Source organism: Eptesicus fuscus, chromosome 22 (assembly GCF_027574615.1).
Source record: "Eptesicus fuscus isolate TK198812 chromosome 22, DD_ASM_mEF_20220401, whole genome shotgun sequence".
Classification (NCBI taxonomy): Eukaryota; Metazoa; Chordata; class Mammalia; order Chiroptera; family Vespertilionidae; genus Eptesicus; species Eptesicus fuscus.
In genome coordinates, this window is record NC_072494.1 from 11574956 (window position 1) to 11601463 (window position 26508).

The window sequence follows — 26508 nt, forward strand, 5'->3', positions numbered from 1 at the left end:
TCTTCCCGTCTACAACGCCGCCCAGAGCCTCTCCCTCCAGGAAGCCGGTGCAAAGATTAGGTCTCCCAGGGAAACGCTGAAGTTCAGCCCCGCCCCGTCCCTGTCCCCGTCCCCACCTGCTCTGCAAAGACCTGACAGTCCAAGGCCGGTGCACAGCGACCCGCCCCCGAAGGCAAGAGCGCAGGCGCAGCAAGCAGGAGAGCAGCGCACAGCCACGGGATCTCCGAGCAGATGTCACTCAAGACAAGAAAGCTCCGCCCTCCTCAACATGGCGCTGCGCTCCATGCGGAAGACGCGTGGGTGCTGGGGCTTCATCCGGGCACTTCATAGAACACCCGAAGCTGCTCCTGTTCCCCAGGTAACCAAAGCTGGCCCTTCTCCCGCTCGTCTCCCCTCCCTCCCTCCCTCCTTCCCTCCTTTTGCTTCTCTCTCTCTCTCTCCCCCCGCATCCCCCGGCCCCCGTTTCCTCTGGAGAGTGCCCGGTCGCTTCTCCTGTAAAGTCGTCTCCCTTAAGACTGCCCTTCTACCTGGAGCGTGGTGACGTTGCAGGGATGCGTGGTGACGTAACGCGCCCCTGGTGGGAGGAGCGTACCGCCGCCTGCGCACTGGGACTGCCCACCTTCTGGTGTCCGTGCGGTCTTCCGGTCCTTTCCCTGATAGAGAGCCTGGGGCCCGCGGGGAGTCAGAGAAGGCCTGTTAGTGATTGGGAGGTTCACGTTGGTGCCGCGCTGCGCGGTACCTGAGCGAATGTCGGTGCATTTTCCAGTGTTTCCTCTCCTTTACCCCAAAGTAGATCTGCCCAAGTGCGTGGTCCTGTCCTGGGCCTGGCAGCACTGCTGTGACCGTTACTCTGTCGTGCTGAGAGCAGGACACGGCCTTCAGCCTGTGCGTCAGTATTTGGAATTTTACCCTCGTGGCAAAAGAAAAAATAATATATATATATATGTGTGTGTGTGTGTGTGTGTGTGTGTGTGTGTGTGTGTTTCATTCATTCAGACCTTTACTAAACGTCTTCCAAGTTTAAGCTCACTGGTAGGCACATGCCATACATCTCTTGGGAGCTGTCTTCCGGGAAGTAGGAAGAAACTCCAGATTCTGTGACTATTGGGTGATTTCCTGGCATCTGTGCACATTCGTTGTGGTATTGCATAGGCGTGAGGATGTGGTAGGGCAAGTGGGTGTTTTGGAAAGAGCACTAGCCTGGAAGTTAGGAAACCAGAGGTCAAGGGATTTGTCAGCCACTTGCTAGTGGGGTGACATGACAAGTCACTCAGTCTCGCAGGGTTTATTCTCTTTAGGAAAATGGGTGGAGGAAGGATTGGACCGATTGCCACATTTATGTTCTTTCAAGCTTTGGGAAATCTATGGCTTCATGATTATGAATCCAGAGTACAGCAATGAGATTATGAAAACCAAGATTTAAGTTCAACTTGTTTTTCTAATCATCCCATAAATCTCTTAATTTTCGGTACTTAAGTTTTCTTCCTTGATATGAGCCTAATAAGATTCTGGTGAGGATGAAGGGTATTACATCAGAAAGCTCATCATCAACACAATAGCTATTTAAATGTTACTTTACATTTCAGGCAGCAATGTTAGGGAAGAATTGATTAAAAATTAGATAAATCCAATACTCCCCTCTTTGAAACCCTAAGGCCGGATTCTGTAGAACCTGAATTGGTTGATTACTATATTTATAGCTAATAGTAGCCTGTTAAAAGCTATGGTATCAAAGTAACTAAGCCTTAGACCCCAACTTCCTCTCATTCCAAACAAGAGCTAAGAAGGTCATGAGAAATAGAGAATCAAAGAGAAAAGAAAAAGAAACTACAGCCCACTAACAATTGCCCAGGGAAATTAAGGGGACTAAATCATTATAAATGCTAAAGAAGAAGTTCCTTAAACATCTATTGTTTCAGTGGCATTTACCAAAGTGATTATCTTGGAGTTAATCAACTATTAACCTAGATTGTTTCAAGATGTAGAATTTCCAGAACAGAATAGTGTTTCTAAACCTTTGATTTAGCTTTGATTAGAATAAGAATTAAACGTGAGAGTATCTTTTAAAATTATAAATCTACATATAATTTTCAGTCATTAAAAATGATGGTTTGAAGGACACTTTGAAAAAGACCAATTGAAAAAGATACAAAATTGCATTAATAGTGTAATTATAATAATATGTTTGTAAATAAATATTTCTATAAATATATGCACAGAAGAAAAAGAAAGACTGGAAGGAAACAACCATTCTTTTTTTTGTTTGGCTAGGTTTTCCTAAGTAGTGGATTAAAAATTATTTAAGCTCTGGCTGGTGTTGCTCAATGGTTAGAATGTTGGCCTGAATGAATGGTTAGACTGAAGGGTCTTCAGTTCAATTCCCGGTCAAGGGCACATACCTGGGTTGCAGGTTCGACCTCTGGCCCAGAACGAGGTGAGAGTAGGAGGCAACCAATCGATGTCTGTGTGTGTCTCTCTCTCCATCCCTTTCTCTTTCCCTCCTTCCCTCCCACTCTCTAAAAATCAATGGGAAGAATATCCTTGGGTGAGGATTAACAAAACGAAAGTGATTTAAATTTTCTTCTTTAAGCTTTTCATATTTTTCATATGTTCTAAATTGAAGATATATCACTTTTAGACCCAGAATAAGATTTTAAAGTGTAAATCTCCGTATAAATGCATAGCCATTAATATCATCTGTGCTATTTTAGGTCTTAGAGAGATACTTGTCCCACAGTGCTGTTATTAAAATGGCCTTAGAAAAGGACTACTAAAAATTTATGGCCACTTTTCCTGTGTGTATCTTCTTTTTCTCTTGAAAAGCTTCCTTTGAAGTCAAAGAGATTTTGTGAACAGATGCAGAAATATGTGAAGGAAGAATTGGATTCTTAAACCAGATGCATTAGACATTTTTATGATATCTCATAACCTTTGTAGAAAACAAAAATTATTTTTGCAAGAGAGTAGTATAATAGAAAGAAATGCATATTTATCATATGGATGATTCTATCCTAAAACTAAGAAATAGCCAAGTTGCTTGTTAGTAGTTTTGGCTGCACAATTACTCCCTGAGGTGAGAAGCAAAATTGGGGGAGCTACAGCTCCTTTGTTAAAAACTATGACTGATAAAGTATTGTGATTCCTCGGTTGTTTTGTTTTCTTAAAAAAGCAAAATCTTGGGTAATAAACTTGGCACTGGGGACCTTTAATTATCTCAGAGGCAGGCTTTTGCGCCTCAAGGCTAGATGTAGACTCAAGTTTAAAATAAAAAGGAGGGGGGAAGCAGAAATAACAGAGTATCAAGCAATAGTCATTTTGAGATGCCTACAACTTATATGAAAGCGGTTTTATTTTGCCAGGTGTTGCCTGACAGAAAACTGTTGAAGTCTGACAGGATGGGAGTAGTCCCAGAGTCAGAATGGAGGTCTGACATGTTATGTTTAAATGCTGCTGGCATTAGGTAAATAAAAGCCTGTCATCATTAGTCAAACACAGACTCCATACTTTCTCAAACACTGACTTAGGATTTTATTGCGCAAAGAAGGCAATATTGATGGTTACTGGAGTTTTGCTTGAATATTTATAATTATTCAGTTGAAATATAGAATGGCCCCATTTTATCACACTTGAACAACACACTTTGCTATTAACTGTCCCAACCTGGGTTTGGCCCATACTGGATTAATATACTGTTCCTAATGGCCACTAAGTGTAGCCATGAGATGAAGGAATGATGCCTGCAAAAACAATAGACAATGTGTTAGGTTTTTTTTATCTTGTATTTCTTTCTTACAATAAGGCTTTTTTAAAATTGCTCTTTTTAAGTAAAATTATTTTAAAATAATTTTAGATTTGCAAAGTTGCAAAATTTGTACAGAGTATTCCTATATACCCCTCACCAAGGTTCTTCTTACATAATCACAATCCAATGATCAAAGCCAGGAAATTAACTTGGTGCAATGCTAGCAGGTTTTCTATTAGCCTCTTCCTGGCCCAGGATCAAATCCAGGATCCCATACATATTGCATTTAGTTGTCATGTCTCCTTCAATCTATGGCACTTCCGTAGTCTTTCACGACCATGGCACTTTTCAAGAGACTTGGTCAATTATTTTGTAGAACATCTCTCAATTTGTTTGATATTAGACTGGGTTATGGATTTTGGCAAGAATACCATAGAATCCCTGGTCAGTGTGGCTCAGTTGGTTGAGCATTGTCCCATGCTCCGAGAGGTTGCTAGTTTGATTTCCAGCTGTGGGTTCAACCCCTGCTAACCTTTTGCACTCGGATGTCGAGTGTGACTCGACACGGTTAGCATTAGGATAAAGGAATCGAGAAAAAAGCAAGCGAGTGCAAAGGGCTAACAGGCATGTGGGAGGCAGCTGATGGTTCCCTTTCTCATCGATGTTTCCCTGTTTCTCTTCCTCTCCCTTCCTCTCTCTCTCTAAAAGGATCAGTAAAAACATAGTTTTTTTTGTTTTTTTTTTTTTTAAAGTACACCACAGAAGAGGTAGGGTTCATAACAAGGCTTTAAGGCAGGTATCAGCACCTTCTTTTAAATCACGAGGAAGTAGACTTTAGTTAAGTAACTTGCCTAATGTCACAAAGCGAATTAATTGGGGAGTTAGGATGGTAAAATTGACGAAATGGGATTTCGTTCCATATTTTGCAATTAGTATTTGTTATTGTAGGTCTGTGATCTAATGACATTAAACACTAGTGGTTCCAGTGACTTTATCCTTAGCTCTTTTCTGCCTTGTATTGTCCACCCAACATGCAACATGAGCTCATCAGCATGGAGCGCTATGAGGAGCTGCTTTAGCCATCCGGGAATTTTGCTGGATGATAACTGTGCCAGTTCGATCAGCCTCTCCATCTTTCTGTGCTTTTCTTAAATGGTAAGTAAAGGTATTGCGTGGGTCCACTCTAAAACTCCTCTTAAGCTCAGTCAGTCTAAGAGTTCGTTTGTTTAAAATGCTCTATAGCCCTAGCCGGTTTGGCTCAGTGGATAGAGCATCAATACCTGTGGACCGAAAGGTCCTGGGTTCGATTCCATCAAGGCACATGCCTGGGTTGCGGGCTTGATTCCCCAGTAGGGGGCGTGCAGGAGGCAGCTGATCAATGATTCTCATCATTGATGTTTCTATCTCCCTCTCCCTCTCTGAAATCAATAAAAAAACATTTAAAATAAAATAAAGTGCACTATAGGTTGGTTTTCCTTGTGAACTGACTTAGCTTATTAGAAGTAATATTTCACTTTAAAAAATATCTTTCAGTTAATGAAAACTCTTAGTATCTACAAAAATATCGAGGAGGAATAGTAGATCAATGCTGAGGATTTATGCCAGCAACTATTATGGCAGCTACAGCCAGGAAATGCAGAAGAAATTGAGGCCACTGACCCCAGATCCTTTCTCAGCATATCTGTTGCATGACTGCAGGTTATAGAAGAACTGTCTGCAGAGGCTTGTACCATTATATATTTATACATTCCTTAAGCCTACAAATATATGTATATACACACACATGTCCCTATGTCTTTCAGAAAAGGAACTAACAGTTAGCTAGTGCCTGCTATGTGCTAAAGCCTTGTACTATGTGCTATTCATACTTTTATATTATTTACTTCTCACAACAATCCTGTACATATTATTTTTTATATATTTTTATTGATTTCAGAAAGGAAGGGAGAGGAGAGAGAGAGAGAGAAACATCAATGACGAGAGAGAATCACTGCCTCCTGCATGCCCCACCCTGGGGATCAAGCCTGAAACCTGGCCATGTGCCCTGACCGGGAACCGAACTGTGACCTCCTGGTTCATAGGTTGACACTCAACCACTGAGCCAAGCTGGCCGGGCTTACCCATTTTATAAAAAAGGAAACAAAGGCACTAAGAGATTAGGTCACTTTCTCAAGTCACAGAGCTAATAAATGGCCGAACCAGGATTCAAACTCACCCTTGCCTATGCTTTTCCCATTTGCCCAGTAGTGGTGTGTTATCAGATGTAATATTATATGAACCCGGGTTAGATACATCAGATAAAAGCAGAGCTTTTCCGGTTGAAGGAGTAGCGGCAGCCCTGCTTGTTGACCTCTGCACCCCACCACGCCCCTCCCACCAGGGGCCTCTGAGGTGGTGCCACACAATCTTGGATTCTTTATGATGCATTCGAAAACTCCTTCAGCTTCTTTAAATATCCAAGTGAGTTTGTTGGCTCAGGACCACGTGTGATGGATGGGTTCGTTTTAAGGAGCTGCCCTGTAAATGAGTAGTTTGGGAATATTTACTTTGATATATATGTACTTTATCAGTGAAATACAACATATATTCTATTTATCTAAAGCTACACAAGTACTTCAGATAACAGCAGTCAATTTTCCTTCCTTCTTTCTCTCTAGACACAGCTTCCTTCTGCATAAGGTGCTGATCTTTGTGCACAAGATGATTTTATGGATTCATTTAGTCAATGCTATGATGAACCTGGCCTCTTGCCTCCTCATAAAGAACACTTACTCCAGGTCTGCTCTTGATTCCGTTCTACCACCACCACTTGGGGCTCAGGAATTTCTCTTCTGGAGACTGCAACCTGAGGCCCGAGGCTTCTTCCTGAATTTCCCCAGGAAGAATTTACTCCTTTCGGGTAAAGCTGCCCTGCCAGTGTGAGACACTAGATGCAGAGAGATAATTTATAGGCGCAGGGATGATCCATTGGCTCCAGCTTGACTTAATTTAACTCGGCTCAGGCATTCACAATTTGCTCTATATATCATTTCTGAGCAATACTCTATCTTTTATTCCCAGTTGGAGGGTTAACACTTTTTCTTCACTTCCCTGCGTACTGAGCGAAGCAAGGTCATATCTAGGTCTTCTCACTGTCCCTTCATCTGAGGTCTATTGGTCCTCCAGTTATTTGTCAGAATTCACCTGGAGCTCTCTTTTTTCTTGGCCCACAGTCTTCCTTGCATCTCTCGAACCTACTCAGGTTGGCTAAGGGACTGCCTTTCTGATTGCCCCTCTGTCTCCTAAAAGCAGAGTCAAGCCACCCTGATTCTCACAACTTCTGCTTCACCATCCATTGCCCTCTAGGCCAGGACACTAAGCAGTGTGCAGGGATGTCAGTCTCCTTTTCATGCCTGTTCTGGTGTTCCAGCTGGGACTTACTACAGTGCCAGGCAACTCCACATGGATGGAGCCCTGAATAAATGACCTTGGTTATGTTTTCTTTCTTTAAATATGGTTTTTAATTGGTTTTTTAGAGGAAGAGAGAGGGAGAGAGATATAGAAACATCGATGAGAGAGAAACATCATCAATCAGCTGCCTCCTGCTTGCCCCATGCTGGGGATCCAACACACAACCTGGGCTGGGAATCGAACCAGTGACTTCTGGTTCATGGGTCAATGCTCAACCACTGAGCCACACCACCCAGACTGTTGCTTCTTAGCCCAGGTCCTTGAGATGATAGTTGTAGATTTTTCATGAAGGTATTTGAAAGCATAAAATAAAAGAACAAATCTGGCCTTGTAAAACATTTTCAAGTGGAATCTCTTATTATAATATTTAAAATGCTTCATGTTTGCTCATTAATCTTCATTACAAATACAAAATTTCACTATTTAGTCATCTAAAATTTTTACTCACTGATTAAATTTTCATTGTCTTCCTATTTTTTAAACCAATTTTGTAAGATGGTGAATCTAAATAAGTAAATGTCAGTATTCCTTCAAGTTTTAGTTCAGGGGGTATTATTTTTTCATTTGTACTAAAATTAGTTGGATGTGTGATTTATTTGGGGGACCCGATTGCCATTGCAATTATTACTAAACATGATGATGGGAGAGGTGATACTAGCACACATCTATTGGGTACTTACTATGTACCAAGCATGGTTTGAAGCACTTGACATACATTCACTCTTTTAATCCTCATAACCCAATGAGCTAGGAGCTAATATTAGTCCTGTTTTGTAGGTGAGGCTACTGAGAGGTTAAATAACTCACCCAAGGTCCTATAGTTAGCAAGTGTTAGAGCCTCAGTATAAACCCAGATAGCCTGATTCCAAACTGTACACTAACTATAATAGATAATAAAATGATATTAAATTCTGAAACAAATTATCTGTGATAATAAGCTGATGACTGCTTTGCACCTTTTAAATCTCTTCCATGAAAGCCACTTGTGTATCTTGCCATGGTGACACACAGAGCAGAAATGATAAATCATCCTTTGTTGTTGCTGTTCCTACAGTCTTGTTTGGCTCCATGAATTATGAGAAAGGAGCAGAGCTGTCTTGTAAATTTATCTCCATGTCTCTATTTGGCTACTGCCACTAGGATTACCCTGTGTAAAATAAGGGCTTTTAACACATGAGTCCCAAGGTGCATGTAGGAAGTTCTGTTTATACACATTCTATAGTGAAAAGGTCAACCTGTGCACAGCCCTGCAGGCAGAGGGGAGGTGGTGAGTGTTGAAGCAGATGGATGACCAGGGGACCACTATCTAGGGTCTAATTGGGATTTATGGCTAGAGTACTTTCTTCAAAAGCAGCAGAGGTGCAAAGTGGGAAGAGGAGAGAGATGAAAGTAATTAGTGTGGTGGGCCATTTTAGCAAGGGATAAGTTAAGAATTTTATTCCAAAGGATTCTGATTCCAAAGAGTTCTTAAAGGGACCTATAATTCACTGATTGAATTAAAGTGGATTATTACCAATTAGTACATTCATTAGGAATCTATTGAGGCTTTAAACTTAGCAATGTTAAACAGTTTATTTTATACACCAAACAAAGGGCTCCTCATGAACTGTTCCTTATCGTCCCCATGGACAGAGACTTTGCACAGGCCCTTCTACTTTATATTCATTCGGCCCCATGCTTTCCTCGCTGTGTTACTTTAGGCCCCTTTTGGGAAGCAGGAGAATGTAATGGTGAAGGGAAATGGAGCTGTTTACTCAAATCCCCGAGTTGGATTCCTGTCCTCCCATGAGGAGAATGGTCTAAGCAGCCAGTTCATAAATTTGCTGGAAGAGAGGAGATCTCTTGGGCTGGGGGTAAGTGTGCAGGATAAAGGTGGAGTCCCAAGGGAGATATTAAGAACCAGACTATGTGGAGCCCTTGCCAGTTCTGGGGAGAGAGCCAGGTTGGCCCTCTGTGGATACTAGTTACCTGGCCATCTTGGTTGTGAAGGAAAATCCTTCTCTGCAGGCAACTTTGGCTTCTCCACTGGCTGGCACCTTCCCAGCCTCCCCCATGCCACCAAGCTGTGAAACGCAGTAACCTAGAGAAGCAAGTGTCTAGAGGATAAGTGGTCCCAGGAACATTATACTTGTCATTTAAAGTTGACCGGCTCTTCACCAAGAGGAAGTGGATAAAACAGAAGGTGTGTGACTTTGGGGATCAGTTGGGCTTGGCTCCACCACATACGAACTGTGTGTTGCCAGGCAAGCTATTTGACCTCACCAAACCCCAGTGTTCTCCTCTATCAGGTATTAATAATAATACATTGTAGGAATTTTATGTGGATTCGAGATCCTGCCATGTACATAAAGTCCCTTGGCCAGTAGCTCAGTACCTACTGGGTCCTCCATGCCTGGCGATGATTATTTCTTTAATTATATGTAATTCTATTCAACGACCTTTCTCTCCTCCACCCTTATCAATCTTAATAATCCTTTGATTCCCCCCATAGCCACATTCTCCTGTCCCCTCCACCCCCAAAAAAATCAGTCTGACCAGATTAATCTCCCAAAAGCAGAGCTCTGATTCTTCAAGCCCCTTTGGGGGCTTCTCATAAAGTTTAGACTCCTTGTAGCCCCACATTCAAGACCTGTCACCGTCCAGATCCAAAACACTTTCTAGGCCATGGCTGTCTTCCATGGATCCTCTGCCCTGGCGTTCATAGAATTGCCACGTTTGCTTGGAGCTGTTCCCTTTCACTTCTTTGTTAAAACCACTCTTCTTGGAAAGGCCTTTCTCCCCATCCCTGTCGGTATCCCACCATTCTTTAAAAATGAGGCAAAACCCAAAAATCACTCATGTGTAGGTTCCAGAAAACTTCGTTCTGAAGCTGGAAATGATTGCTCCCATTTTGAAATTTTATAGGACTTTATACTTTTCTTATAGAAATTAACATATCCTTCCCTATATTCTGTCTCTGTTTATAGGTATTTGCTTAGGACAGATAGAGAACATGCTCTTTATAAAATTTAGATCTTTCTGAACTCTCCAGCAGGAATCAGTTTGTAATAAATACCTTGTTCCATAGGTACAGCCTTAGGCTGCCATTCAGCAGGCAGACCTCACCAGGAGTATGTACCTGCTCACCTCCAGTAGTGAAAGGTGGGCAGGAAGAACTCTTTTTTTTTTTTTTTTTAATTTCTGTTTGTTTCTTAAATATTTTTTTTTATTGATTTCAGAGTGGAAGGGAGAAGGAGAGAGAGATAGAAACATCAATGATAAGAGAGAATCATTGATTGGCTGCCTCCTGCATGCCCCACCATGGGGATTGAGCCCACAACCTGGGCATGTATCCTGACCAGGAATTGAACCATGACCTCCTGGTTCATAGGTCAATGTTCAACCACCGAGCCACACTGGCTGGGCAGAAAGAATTATTCCTGTTGCACCTTAGCTGTGATAACTATTCATGTGAGAAAGGGAGGTATTACTTAAATCTTTGGCTTACTAATTCCTGTATCAGAAAGAGTTCAGTAAGTATTTATTGGGTTAATGAATTCAGTGAAAAATAAAACTGAGATAAGAGAAAGTACATCCCATTGGCATTTAGCATATTGTTGAATTTAAGCCATACATTTTGTGTATATTTTAAGTATTTAATTACAGAAGATGCTCAGTGTTTGCTAGAGTTAACAAGTGATCTCATTATTGCCCCAAATATCTAGATGATTGGGAGTTAATATTAATGATTTTCCAAGTAGGCTGTGAATTTCCAACTTGCTATAAATGACATTTTTCATTACTTTAGCCCCAATTTTATTTTTCATAAGTGTAGCTAATTATACTGGAGTTTTCTACCTCTGTATATTATAGTAAAGCTTGTTGCCTCTGCATATAGAAAAAAGTATAGGGTTAAGGATTAAGACGAGACAATTTTATTTTGAGGACCATTTTGCCTCAAGAGACTGGTTCAGTAAATGTACCGTATTATCTATACAACAACTGACATTGTAGTTTTTACTATTATAATCAAAAGTATGTTTTCTCCAACTCATTAAGGAAATAAGTTCACTTATTGTATTAACTTTGCCATTTTTCTTAATTGTTTATTTTGGGTCCCTTTAAAGCAACCTGTCAAACCATGCCTAGTACCTTTGCTTTATAGATCTTGGTATGTTCTGCGTAGATACAGAAAAAGTCCTATGTCTCACTGCACTGTTACACTATGTAGACAATAAGGCCATTTGTAAGCTTCCAACCTAGTGCTATTGCATTTTTCTTTGCACCATGATAAAAATGAAATAGTGTGACTTAAGTGCAATTTATATGTACATTACAAAGAACTTACATTTTCTTCTTTTAAAGTGGCTGGTAGTTGGTAAGGAAATTTAAGTAGTTGGTAAGGAAAGTTTCATTGTTACACTTGCTTATCAGTTTATCATTAACATGTTTCATAAAACCTGAAATAAACCAAGCTTAATCATAGAACTGTCACAGAATGTCATCTCTGCTAGAAGAGGTTTGATTATAGCATCTTCCTGATAAGTCTGTGACTACAGTGGCCAGACATCTTGCTAAATCAAGGACCAATTGTACTTATAAATCTTTTAAATGTCTTGGAAATTCCAACATTTCAGCATCCACATGACATTTCCCACATTGTTTTTCACATTCTAAAATGGACCAGAAATTCTTCAGCAGACCATGTGTCCTTAATTTTGATTGGGAATATATTAACATATCTATGACTCAAATAGAGACACAGCTATCCTCTCATCTTATTTTTCTGTCTAAATAGCAGACTTTTTGGTCAGGCTTGCATGACACCTGTCTTCTTGAAAGTCAAATGCCCATCTTTAGACTAACCACGTGGAGATAGGGCCATCCAGCTTCCATTTGGACCACATGTGAAAAGCGATGGGGAGAGAGAGGAATGTCTCTTCAAAGAGCAGTAGTAAAGCCATGACCACTGATGGGAGTACTATCAGCTGAATAACACTTAAATTTGTTTTTAATACAGAAAGATCATCAAGAAAAGCATGTAAAGTGGGAAAAATATTTTTTTTAACCCACTGTAGGCTCAAACTGGGAGAGAGACCAGAGTTGAAGAATCCAAAAAGGAGACAGAGGTGGGAGACGATTCATAGAGTGTGGATATAAGGGTTCTGAGGGCCTAGAGAATTTCAAAGAAAAAAAAGTGAGAAGTAAGATAGTAGGTATATAGTATGATAGAGACTAAAATTTATCCATTATAATTTATAATTTGTATATCATGAATGATATTGACAACAACAACTTAGAAAAGTTATGAGTGCAGGAGATTAATTATAGGGAGATGAAAGGTGAGGAAGTGAGGATTGCTCTTTCAAGAAGTCTGAATGAGAAGGAAGTGCCAGAGAGGGTGATGGGAGCTATAAAGAATGGCCTGACCAAGTGAATTTTTTGGAGGTAGGATCTTTTAGGATGGAAGAGACTTGAGCATGAGCATGATTATAGGAGCAAGTAAAGATGGGTAGGCTGCAGATACAGGAAAGATATGGAAAGCAATGGAAGAAATGCAATCCAGAGCAAACGATTGAACACTAGGAGAGATAGATCTGTTCTGAGACTGGGAAAGAGAGGTAGAGGTGGCCGGGGGTCTAGATTAGCTTGCTGGGAATGGGCTGGGAAATCTAGGGACTCCAAAACCTGATGGATGTAATTGTCTCAGGGGATTTAAGTCCCAAGGAGATGGAATAGGTTAGTGCCGTGGTCGGCAAACTGCGGCTCTCGAGCCACATGCGGCTCTTTGGCCCCTTGAGTTTGGCTCTTCCACAAAATACCACGGCCTGGGCGAGTCTATTTTGAAGAAGTGGCGTTAGAAGAAGTTTAAGTTTAAAAAATTTGGCTCTCAAAAGAAATTTCAATCGTTGTACTGTTGACATTTGGCTCTGTTGACTAATGAGTTTGCCGACCACTGGGTTAGTGGTATAATGTATGAGTTCTAAAGTCAGACTCTCTGGGCTCAAATTCAAGTTATTCCACTTGATAACTAGATGTCCTTGGGCAAGTTACTGAACCTTTCTGTGCCTAATTTTCTTCTTCTGTAAGATGAATTAAAAGTTAAAAGCTTGAGGCTCTGGCCGGTGTAGCTCAGTTGGTTGAGCGTTGTCCCATACATGAAAAGGTCAGAGTGCAGGAAACAGCTGACCACATCAATGTTTCTCTCTTTCTCTCCCTCTCCCTTCCTTTCTCTCTAGAATCAATAAAAACATTTTTTTAAAAGTTAAAAGCCAAACTGCCAGGGTTTAGAGCTAATAAACCCTACTACTTAAATCCCCGATTAGCATTATGTCCTGGGCAATTCACTTAACCTATAAAACGTATAAAGGGGGGCATATTCTTTCCTTAAATATATTAATGTCCCTATCTTGTTTCTATTAAGTCTTATCCCAATAATAGCATCTATCTCAGAGGATTACTGTGAGGATTAAATGAGTTAATAAAGTGTGTTCAAGCTATCAAGGTGTATAAGTGAAGAATGAGTTGTCTAAACCTACCTAGCTAGCAGGGGAGGGAACCAGGGCCTTAAGCTTGGGTTGGTTTTGCATTATGCTGCCCATTGTAGTAGTAGGATATGAAATCAGATGGCTAATAGGAAAGTGGAAGTGAGGAAGTCAATTGTATAGAACTTTAGAAACAATTGTAAGAGTTGAAAAGTCACTGGATGGCTTTGTTTGGAAGAATGACATGATCTGTTGTAGGTTTTAAAGCCTCACTCTGGCTGTTATGTGAAAAAATAGAATAGAGGAGCAAGGAGACCAGTTAGGACCTAATACAAGATTTGAGTGAGAGATGATGGTGGCTTGGACTTGGATGAGTAGTGAAGATGGTTTCATGAGAAGTGGTCAGATTCTCGATATTTATTTTTTAAAGGATGTAGAACCAACAATATATATTTTAAATTAATTAGATGTAGGATGAAAGATTGGAAAGAGTCAAGAATAATTCCCATGTTTTTGACCAGAGCAACAGAAAGAATGAATTTGACAATGAGATGGTAACGAGTGAAAAGGGAATAAATAAGACTTTGAGGGGTGGAGATCAGGAGTTGAGTTTTAGATATGTGGAGTTTAGATGCCTCATGAACATCTACATGGAGATGTCAGGGAGACAGTTAGATATAGACCAAGCTCAAGAGAAGGTCTACATAGAGATACAAATTTGTGAGCCCTCAGTATACACTGTGTCTAAAGCAGTGATGGGCAACCTTTTAAGCTTGGTGTGTTAAACTTCGCCAAAAAACTGAGCATAACTTGGGTAGTGTGTCACTTTGAGGAAAAAACATTATTTCACAAATGTTTCATCCTCAGGAGCAGCAAATGTTTCATCCTCGCGTGTCATCAGAAATGGCTACGCGTGTCAGTGCTGACACACGTGTCATAGGTTCGCCATCACTGGTCTAAAGCTAAGTGATTGGGTGTGATCATCTAGGCAGTATTTGTAGAAAGAGAAGAGAATAGATCCGAATACTGAGTCTATGAGCATTCCAATATTAAGAGATTGGGATGATGAGAAGAACCAGCTAAGATTGTAGTAGCCAGAGAGATGGAAGAAAAAGTAGAAGGTGACATCCTGGGAACCAAGTGAGGAAGATGTTTCTTAGATAAATTCACATGTATCTGTGCACACACATAGACACACACACGTATACATACATACACACATGCACACGACATATCTATATATATAAAAGCCTAATATGTAAATTGTCCCCTCGGGAGTTTGACCAAGAGACCGGGAGTTTGATCACTCTCTATGATGTGCGCTGACCACCAGGGGGTGGCGCGGAACGAAGGAAGGCCCTGGCCAGCAGCTGGAAGGCCGTGATTGGTCCTGATCACCGGCCAGGCCTAGGGACCCTACCTGTGCACGAATTTCGTGCACTGGGCCTCTAGTATATGAATAAAGAATGATCTTGAGTACCAACTACTTTTACTCATTGATTGTCAAAGTCTCCATTTGCAGGCAAATTTATTTGGGAAGCCCAATTATTAAATAAGATAGCTTGATAGGGATGTTCATTGGATCACCTCATTGGCCAGTATAATCAAGTTATGATAACCCAAAGCTCTATCTCCATTATGGGACATACTTCTTGGGCTACTGTATTGCTGGCCACTGTCATAGCACCATTTCCCTTGGTCAGCTCTTTAAACACATGGCCAAGATTTTTCCAATAGAGCTTCTTTTTCTAAGCTTCCACCCATCCAGGGGGCATAGTCTTTCTTTAGATATGTTAATGTCCTCCATCTTGTTCCTATTAAGTCTTATGCTAAGTGTTCTTATACTTTGGGAGGGGAGAGGTGTCACTATTTCCTTTGATTAAAATGTGGACCTAGAAAAATATGTGCATAAATTCTCAAAACTTTGTTTACAATTTCATCAACCCAGGTTAAGAACTCCTACTTTAAATCACCTTATCTCCATTTTGCTGACTCACAGAGGTTAAACTTGTTCCCTTCTTTCAAATACTGAGCCCTTCTCCTCACGGTTGCCTCCTCTACAGCTTACTCATTACACAGCCCGTCTTATGATCCACACAATAAGACTTTCATGTGAAATTGTTTTATAATGAGGTATTTCTGGTACTTCAATAAGCCTGGAGAGTGAGGTAGACCTTCCTACCTTGTTCCTTCCTGCACAAATGGCTTTATAGTGAAGTCCTAGTCTATGCTTATACAATAATAAAAATGTGTAAGACTCATGCTAGCCCATTCTGAATTTCAGCTTGTAGTAGGGGTATGAGAATCCTATATAATAAAGAGCTAATATGCTAATTAGACCGAACAGCTGAACAACCATCCAGTCGACCTTCCAAACAAAGCTGGGGCTGTGAGGGCCAAGGCAGCCAGAGCATTGGGCCTCTAGTCTTACTATAAGATGTTGCTGCTAAAACATTTAGGAATATGTATATATTGGTGTGTGTTTATATATGTATATGTATGTGTGTGTGTATGTGTATATATGTGCATGTGTGTGTATATAATTATATATGTACATATATGTATTGTATATATATAATAATAATATTATTATTATTATTATTATTAAAATTTTGGAGGAAATAGAGGAAGACTGAAAATATTTGCCTGAAGGGAGGAAAATGCTGTCGAGAATATTAAGAACAACACCCATCTGAACTTCACACAAAGTATCATTAGAGCCTTTCGTTCCCTTCTTAATTTAAAATGCATTAAAAACTGTAAAACTGTTTAAAAAAAAATGAAAGAAAGTGTCATGAGAGTATCAGTGATTAGAACTGATCAGATATTTGGCTGTCCTTTTCAACCAGAAGATGGATTTGAACCAGATTACCACATCCATGGTTTAGTTTTGAAGAGGTGGGGGGGTGGGGGGAGCCAATTATTTGTCTCTTTGTTCAAAGGCCTTTTTTGTATTGTAGATCCCTGAAAAGCTGGTAGAGAAGCCAGCCTTTCACATCCATTAAGGTTAGCCCTGAAACTGTTGAATTTGATCTCTTCCATTTGCCATCTGGATACAGTAGAGAAAAAGCTATTCTGCATTGGGTTGCTGGACACCATCCAGAAAATAATATGTCAGGGGCATCAAAGGCTTGAGGCACTTGGTCCAGTCTGTCTAATGATCACAGGCAGGGTCTGCTCTCCAGTTTTGCAGTATATATGTATATATATCCCAGTAAAATAGATCACAAGGATTACTGCCAACTTGTCAAAGCTAGGATTCTTCCATCATAGACTTCAAAAAAAGACCAGGTTTTAATTGGGCCAGGCTTGCTGTCCAAAACTGAGGAAGCTCCGTCTCATTCCAGTCTACCTCTTACGGCGAGCACTTAATATAAGGAGGATTTTAATTCCTAGATGGTTTCATCCCACACCCAAATGCCAAATTTAAAGTCTCCTTAAAATTGACCTCATTTAAAACTGTATTCCTTATCCTCTGGATAAGTGGGCCCAGTATCTGGCCAGCTAATGACCAGACTGGCAGCTTTCCAGGAATCTGACAACCATGTCTCATTATTCACACCAACTGGAGCCAATTGTGGCTGATTTTTTTTCTTCTTTTTCTTCTGTTATTTTAAAATGTGGATAGGAAGCAAAAGCAAGCAATGGCATGTCGTTCGGTCTCCTCTGGGATCGGGGAGGAGCCTTGCATAATGAGACCTGTAATACCAGGGAGCATATGGCTGTGTTTTAAGGTAGCTGGAGGCCATCTAACTCTAAGCTCCGATAAAGCAGGCTTTGGCTGGGGTGTTTGCAGGATGTACTGAGGGATGAATTTATAGCTTCTGCAGTAGGTAAAACTGTAGGACCGTTGCCATTTTATCTCTTGCACAGAGATGGGATGGCAGGAAGAGTTGCCAAGCCCTACCCATGAGCACGTTTCCTAGAGAACAGGAATGGGCCCCAAGCTGCACCCTAAATACTAGGGGAACTCCCAGATCTCTCCTGCTGACCTAGGAAGCTGGAAAAGCCCCTGCTGGCTGCTGGCCAGCTCACTGAAGGGAGTGTTGTGGACAACAGCACTCTGGTTTTGTACTTTTTTCAGTGTATCCAGTAGAGCCAAAGTTATTTCTCATTCTGCTCCAAATTGGTGCCATTCAGAGACTTTACTCTCAAAATCTCCCTGTCCTTCTCTTCTCTCTTCAGATATCTTGGTATTGGCGAATTGGGGGAAAACAAGTAGGTCTAGATTAAGAAAACCAACCAAGCCCTGGTTGGTGAGACTTGATTGTTGGAGCATCAGCCAGCACACCGAAGGGTTGGGGGTTCAAATCCCAGCCCCCGGTCCGGGCGAGTGCAGGAGGCAACCAATCGATGTGTCTTTCTCACATCGACGTTTCTCTCTCACACCCTCCCTCCCTCCCTTCCACCCTCTCTAAAAATTAATGGAAAAAATATCCTTGGATGAGACTTAATAAAAAAAAAAAAAAAGAAGAAAAAAATCTCCAAACATAAATCAAGCAAAGCAATGTTGATGATTCTTAGCAGCATTATCCCTGCTAAGCTTTGTGCACATACAGCAGGTCCTTGAATAATGTCATTTTGCTCCACATCATTCCGTTATAACATTGATGAGATACCCTAGGAACTTAACTCTTGCTTATGTCAGTTAGCCTATGGTAAAGTTAGTTTTGTTTTATGTCATTTCACTTTAAGTTGCAGACCCTATTGACAACTTTAAGTGAAGACTTACGGTACATGTAACATTTTTTAAAAAGATTTTTAAAATTGATTTTCAGAGAGAGAGGAAGGGAGAGGGAGAGGAACATCAATGTGAGAGCAAAACTTCAACGGGCTGCCTCCTGCACGCCCCCTCATCTGAATAGTCCGTTAACTTTGAGATAGTTCAGATCTTTTTGAGTGGCTAGCATGGTGTGTTCGAGAGGCTTGGGAACCTGTATCAGATATGAAAACTGAATGTCAAGATCCCAGATTTAATAGCATGTGCCTTTAGTTCAGTAAAAGCCTTTGAAGGGAAAGGGGGACAGGGATAGTCATGTTTGAAAAGCAAAGGAAAAATACTTATTTTTCTATGAGAATAAAAAGGAACCTGGTGATGAAACTCTCATTCATTTAGTAGTTATATATGGAGCAACCGTGGTCTACAGAGGACATTCCTTAAGATGAAGCTAGTCAAATGTGACTTGTTCACTGGGAAAATGTATTCATAAAATACAGCATGGTCTTGTTATGATTTTAAATCAGTGAACTAATGTTCCAAATGGATTATTTCCTAACAAAGGGAAGTTAAAATGATCCAGATACTAAAACATACATTTCTCCTCAACTTCCCAGTCAACATTAGGAGCTTGCCGTTGCTTCATTACTGGGGACACCAGTAGGACCAAAGCCTTTTTCTCCACGTTGCTTTTGGTTTTAGGAACCGCCACAGTGGAAGCCTTGACCCCTTGAACCATAGCAGCAGCAGGTAAGTGAAGGAGGAACTAGATTTCAAAATATTTTGTTTTAAGAGGTTATTTGTCGTGTTGAAGTCGTCACCCGACATCTGATGTTGATTGTGAGATTCTTATTTTACCCTTCTTAAAGATTCAGATTAAAAAGACGTTAACCCATTTCCGCTAGGTTTTCCCATAAACCTCATTTCTTAACTCAGAACATCCTGGTCCTGCAGCGAGCGCTCTGCTGTGTTTCTGCCCCTGCTGGACCAGGGGTGCGCCTGGTCCCCAGCGGGGTGCATGCGATGCTTGTCCTCCAGAAAAGAGGAAATGACCCTGTATTGTAGGTTAGACACACTCTCCCCAAGGGCAGAGCTGACTTGATACTATGAGCTCCTCTGTACTTGTGAATGCCTCTTTAACAGCATATTATTAAAATGAAGTGTCAGGAAATCATCACATAAAATTCACTCTGAACCTTAACGTACGATTGATTGCATTCTACAGAGAGTTGAGCCACTGTTTAAGGGGTTCGTAAAAATATTTTTCAGGACATTTTATTCCAGGAGCATTTTAGTATAGATTCAACTAAAGTTACAAAACATTAAGAATTGGGAAAAGCGTCCTGAGTGATGTAGATATCGACGACTGAAAAATAAGTAGCATTTGCATGGGTAACGTGGGAAGGGATCATTTGAAAATGCCCTGCTAGTCTTGGTAAATATCCTTTCTCATTCTCCTCTCCCCTGGGTGTCAGGGAACTTGAGACTGATTCCCAGCTCCTGCATTATCTAAGCCACACATAGTATTCATTTCTATTTGCTTCATCTATGTATATTGAACCTTCACCTTTTTGATATTAGGAATAAAAACATGGTTCTGACCCATGAAGATTTCACTGGCTGCTGACGGTGGTAGTCTTGTAGGGAAAGTGAATTACAGAACAACTCTGTGCTATAAAGGAGGGAGAACAAAGCATTGTAGGTCTTGTGGGAGGAAGACCTCACAAATGTAACCTCTGAACTGGTTCTTAAGGGATAATTGACATTTGTCAAGTGGAGAAAGGCAGCTAGGCAGAGAGAACTGAATGTACAAAGGGCTGGAGCTGAAAAAGAGTCCAGTTCTTCAGGGAACTAAGACGGGATATAGCTAATTCACGGAGTGGGGCGGGGGCAGAAAAGGGCTGAAAAGGTAGACGTGGGCCTTGTTAACTCAGCAGTGCTGGTGGGGTAGGAACCAGCAAAAAGGGAAAATTGTCAGGAACGTGGGAGAACTTGTAAAATACTTGTTACATAAATCATCTGAAAGGGCATTGGGCTGTTCCCTTCTGCAACAGATCTTTAAAAAAATCCTCATCAAGCTCTTACCGGTTTGGCTCAGTGAATAGAGCGTTGGCCTTCGGACTGAAGGGTCCCAGGTTCGATTCTGGTCGGGGGCATGTGCCTTGGTTGCAGGCACATCCCCAGTCGGGGGTGTGCAGGAGGCGGCTGATCGATGTTTCTCTCTCATCGATGTTTCTGGCTCTCTCTCCCTCTCCCTTCCTCTCTGTAAAAAAAATCAATAAAATATATTTTAAAAAATTCTCATCAAGATGGAAAATAAAGAAAGTCACTCACTCTTTTTGCTGTTTGGTGGCTCAGATTCGAGCATTTGCTATCACTTTCTCAATAACTATGATTATTTGATAGTAAGATCAAAATAAAAGTCAATGTTATTTTTCACAAAAATGTCAAAGAGTTACTGCTTTTGACAACTAGTGGTGTCACTTGTAGTATCAAGTATTTTATGATTAATAATTGTTCAATAATAAGTAGATGAAAAATAATATATTTTCAACAATTGGAATGAAATTGTTGAAAATGAGAGCAATATTCTATTATTTATTTTAAAATTTTTCTAAATTATTTTACCTACTAAATTATTTTACTAATTATTTTACCTATTAGAGCACTAATTATTTTATCTACTGAAATTTATTCACAGAAGAGAATTATGTACAATGTAAACATTTCCAATTGGAGAGCGAGTGGTCTGAAAAACTCGGAAGTAAATTGCATTTGAAATCATTATACTTTCAGTGTGAGTGCTGATTTTGTGGTGATGCTGTTGAAAAATTATCATTTTTCACTCAAAGCATATTTACAAAAATAGAATATACCCATATAAACTATATAATATATAAAAGCAAAATCAGAGTTGAAAGCTAATTGGAAAACAGCATTAACCCCAAAGGGGTCATGATAAATACTCACTGGCAAATAAAGGCAATTTTTTGGAGTTATTGGAAATCAAACTAAAATATAAAAGAGGATCATTATTATGGTTTATACATTCACAACTTTATTAGTATAGGAATGCATAAATTCCAAATGAAATCATTGGAATTAGAGGAATGAAACTATAATGCTACATTACCTTCGTGATAAAATAATTATTTCTTCAGCTTGAACAATACATGATGAGGCAACTTAATACCAGAATGAGAAAAAAGTCACCAATTTGTGTAAACAATCAGGAAAGGGAAGGCTCTTGTAATTAAAGAAATATCCTTGAATTTTAGTAGGCACAATGAGACAACTGACTGCAGACTGTTGAGTTATTTTATACACTCAGATATACACATACATGTACACACAGAGTGATACATATCAGAATTGTGATGTCACCATTAAATAGGAGTAGAAAATTGAACGTGATGGTGAAGTTTTACAGTAAGAGCTAAGCACTCGATTGTGGGAAGTTCTAAGGTTTATTGGTAAGTGTGAGGAATTGGAAATTCTGAAATGCCTCCAATACTGATACTTCTCTGACAACACCGTCTCTGCATCTACGTAGTACACTTTCAGAACTGTGGAAGAGGCCCAGAGATGCGACACGCAGGAAGCTACGTGGCATGTCAAAATGTGTTGGACTCTTTGTTCCCTAACGTTGTGGCCTATCATCGAGAGCTCCCAGAGATTATTCAGATAATCTTTCCAACATAAAAAGGGATATGAATTCATGATCAGCTGATGCTGCTTTCCAAATGTGAATTTTTCTCATTTTCTCCTTAAGTTTATTTATTTCATACAAAGCATTATAAGAATCCTTTCTAAGGAGCTTCAAAAAAATAAATAAATCACAGACATGATTAGACTTATTTTTGATATGGTATTAAGTTTGAAGAGCTGCTGGTGGGACTTCCAAATGGATATGCCCAATAGATATTTGATAGTAAGTACCAGAAATAATATTTGGTGTTAAAATTCATCTTTTCTCAAAGAGAAATTATTGTTTTAATGTATACACTATGTAGCTACGGTAGAACATGAAAAATGGATGATATTATCTCCCAGCTCAAAACACCAAGAGTGTTGTTAGCAGGGAAATCTTCTTGGAAGTGTCCTCTCAGGCTCTCTTTACGTTGAGTTGAGTATGTGAATAACTACCTTACCTGGAAGCAGGTAGAGGAGGGGAATTCACTCATTATGATTTGTACCCACCCGATCATAAGTGCATTTACTTCCCTACAAGCTCCCCTCCCACCCTCACCCTTTGCTCGGCGCATTCCTCCAAATATACCCCTGCCTCGCTCAAGCCACGGGGTACTCCAGTTCAAACCCGGCTGTTTATGGGAACTGCTTTTGTGGAAATCATTAAAGACAGAAAGGCCTGTGAATTCCCTGGCCGGAGCGCTGCCTGCTTTCTGTGCCATTTCAGTCTCATTAATCAGCGTTGCAGCAAGGTAGACACTGCGCTGTGTGTTTCACTGTCCCCAGCACAGCAGCGCCCGCGTCTCTGCCCCCGGGCCGGCGCACTGGGGAAAAGGAGAGAGGGAAACCATCAATCTTCCCGGTTGCACATGTCAGCGGTGATTCCTTCCCCCTTCCGTTGGCTGTCTCCCTCACCACCTGTGTTTAGAATTAGCACGGAAGCTGCTGCCCAGATGAATAAGAACCACTGTCCCTGTCACCTGCCCTGGTGCCGACCACCACTTCTAAGTGAAAACAAGACCTACACAGGGCAGTTACCTTTGTTGTGAGGAGAGAGAGAGAGAGAGAGAGAGAGAGAGAGAACGAGAACCACCCGTCTCCTTAGAAGTTCATGATAATGTAAAATTAAAGCAGATTTGAGGTCATACTTTCTAGAAGGGTAGCATCATTTATTGGATCAGAGGGGGTAAAAGCAAACAATGCTTTGCTTATATCCTCCTAGTCTCCCTCTGCAGTATAGACAGCTGAAGCTGATCTGTGTAGGTTCAAATCCTAACTCCACTATTTCCTTTGCTATGCAAAAACTTTTTAGTTTGATGTAGTCCCAACTGTTTATTTTTTTCTTTTGTTTCTAACGAAGTGGAGACAGACTCATGGATACAGAGAACAGACTCACAGCTGTCAGAGGGGAGGGGGTCAGGGGCTAGGTGAGAAGGATGAAGGGACTAAGCAAAGAAAGACTCATGTATACAGACAGACAACAGTATGGTGATTGCCAGAGAGAAGGGGTGTGTGTGTGGGGGTGGGGGAGGTAGAAGAAGGTAAGGAGGGATAAATGGTGATGGAAGGAGACTTGTCTTGGGGTGACAAACTCACAATACAATATACAGATGATGTGTGGTAGAATTGTATACCTGAAACCTATATAATTTTATTAACCAATGCCACCCCAATAAATTCAAGTTATACATATATACAATGATATATATGTGACACTTAAATTTTTTACCTTCATAAATGGTCAGCTAATTTATGGGTTGTTCACTGCATGCCAGGCACCAAGCACTTCACACTTCAATCTCATTCCAGTCCCCCAGCCACCCTGTGAGGGGGGTATACTACTATCCCCGTGTTGTGGATGCTCAAGGCCATATAAGTAATAGAGACAGAACTTCAACCCAGGCAACCTGGAGCTAGAGCTCGCTTCTTAACCATGGTTAATAACCACACAAATTATCCTTACCATATTTTACTGCTTGCCTTTGCCATTTTTGTAACTTAGTCTAAAGTTGAGTTAATCCGAGCTGACAGAGGGTCTGAACTGATGTGAATGTTGAAAACAACCCTGGGGATTGTATCCGGCTACAGGGTTGGATGATGAGAAAGGGGCCATGGGTTGCTGGAAAATGAGACTTCTTTCTCCTAGTAGTGGTCAAGACAGCCAAGAGAGTCAAGTCATTCTCTCTCTCTCTCTCTCTCTCTCAACTATCTTTATGCCATGAAAATAACTTTAGAAATGTTTTCTCCTCTGGACTGTACCTTGTAACAAATTCTCCTCAGAGGTTCAGAACACTGGAGATGGTCATGGAGTTACTTCACACGTGTGTATGAGACTTTTTGGCATCTCTTTTAGCCAAGACCTCCTGTTGTTAGTCCAGGTTTTGGTCATCTGATTGAGCTAACATGAGACTCACAGCTGCTGGAGTGTTGAATTCAGACTCTCTGATAGGGATCAGAGGGCTTTAGAGGATATATTTGCAGAGATGCTTGTTTTCTACCCATTACAATTCTGAGGTCAAAACCTCCTTAGTGGGATTATTTTCGTGGTGAAGTTCGGGCTATATAGGCTCCCTGAATCCCTGAGCCGTAAGGACTCCGGTAAGTTCACCGAACCATGGAAGGTGGTGCGCTTACCTGTCACAGGTGCCTTTCTCCCCAACCTAGAGGCTATAAGCACACCCTCAAATCTGCTGACGTGGGTGGCTGCTGAATGGGACATCAGAACTGCCTGAAGCCAAGCAGGCCTCTGATCACTTGTTAATACATAACTGTCTCAGGGATTGTGTTGCCTTGAAATGTAAATTATAAGTGGACTTACTTTTCACATTTTTACAGTCTTTTTATTTTATTTGTGTGTGTTTCCTAGCAGATTGGCAGCTGCGGAGAATGATTGTGTAGTAGTTGGCTTAGAGCAGTGGTTTTTCCATCTTGGCTGCACATTAGAATCACCTGGGGAGCTTTTAAAACTCCCGATGCTCACGCCAAATCCCAGACTGATCGAATCAGAATCTCTGAGGATGGGGCCCAGGCATCGGTATTTTTTAAAGCTCCCAGCTGATCACTGTGCAGCCAAGACTGAGAACTGTTGGCTAAGAAGATGTCTTCCCTTTTTCATTTCTAGTGTTTTCATCTGGACCTCATTTTACGTAGTTGAAAGGAATTTGAAGCATAGACATTGGTGCCCCTAAGTCCCTTTCTAACGGGAGCTTATATCAGAATGACCTGAGGGCTTGTTCAAGCCCAGGTTGCCTAACTCTTCTCATTTCTGCTTCTGGATTAAGCTCACACTTAGAATTTCTGCTATGATACTTCTGGGTGAGGACAAAGAAATTTGTATTTCTTTTAAAAAAAATTTTTTTTTATTGATTTCAGAGAGGAAGGGAGAGGGAGAGAGAGATAGAGACATCCATGATGAGAGAGAATCATTGATCAGCTGCCTCCTGCACACCCCACACTGAGGATCAAGTCCACAACCCGGGCATATGCCCTGACCAGGAATCGAACGGTGAACTCCTGGTTCATAGGTCACACTCAGCCACTGAGCCACACTGGCCGGGCTTCATTTCTAACAAGTTCCCTGATCTGGTGCTGCTGCTGGTACACGGTACTAGCACATACTGAAGGGTCCAGTGCCTGGCTTCCGCCTTCCTTCTGTTCTTCCTCGTGGCCCGGGCAGCTGCCCCCAGCTGTCCGCACAGTGCCAGTGTTAGGAAAGCCAATGGATGCTTGAGGAAGCTTTGGCACGTTGCCCCACTTTTAGTGATCATACAGTCTAATTTTTGAAGTCTATTCCCTATGCAAATGCAACCTTGTCTTCACCTCAGATTGCTCCCCTTAAGCCCTTTCGACTTCACTGTCAGAGCCACCGCTGGGTGGGTTTCTGGTGTCCCAAATCGAACTTGGAGTTCATCTTCCCACAGAAACCATTTTATGAATGGTGTTTAGGTAGAGCTGAAATGGGATATGAAAACCATTCTTCTGGAATACTGTGGGCTCAACGAGGCTTCCATGGGCTGCCTTCCAGGAGCTTAACCACCATTTAAAGAGTTGAGTCTGTGCGTTTCAGAAAACCAATTTTCAAACAAGCTCTTAGAACATAGCTTGTTTAAGAACTGCCTATAACTGGAACATTTGGTCCATTTTGTTTACAGTTACTTTGCCCTTTACATTTGGAGCCAAAGTGGGGGGAAAAGATTTGTCATTCATTCTGCTAACATTTATTAGGTGCTCACAATGTACCTGGCACTGCTATGCACTGGGGATGTAAAGATGAGAGAGACAGCCCTGGCCTAGAGGAGCTCGTATTCTAGGTGGGAAAATATTTACTAAGCAAATAAGAAAATATTTACCAAGTTACCAGTGTGATATGTGCAATAATGAGGAGCTGGTGAAGGAGGGGTCTGTTCTGCTTGGGGAAAGAGAGGGAGGGAGGCTAGGGATCCCTG

General features: G+C 41.1%; 1 protein-coding gene across 1 annotated transcript in view; it reads left to right on the forward strand.

The window, feature by feature from the left end:
• Positions 1–130: 130 nt before the first annotated feature.
• The window catches only part of WARS2 (tryptophanyl tRNA synthetase 2, mitochondrial), a 65460-nt gene continuing 39082 nt past the window's right edge, over positions 131–26508 (forward strand). The window contains exon 1 of the mRNA XM_008147243.3: positions 131–358. Within this exon, the coding sequence (XP_008145465.2) occupies positions 269–358 (90 nt within the window). The 5' untranslated portion in view covers positions 131–268. The remainder of the gene's footprint in view (positions 359–26508) is intronic.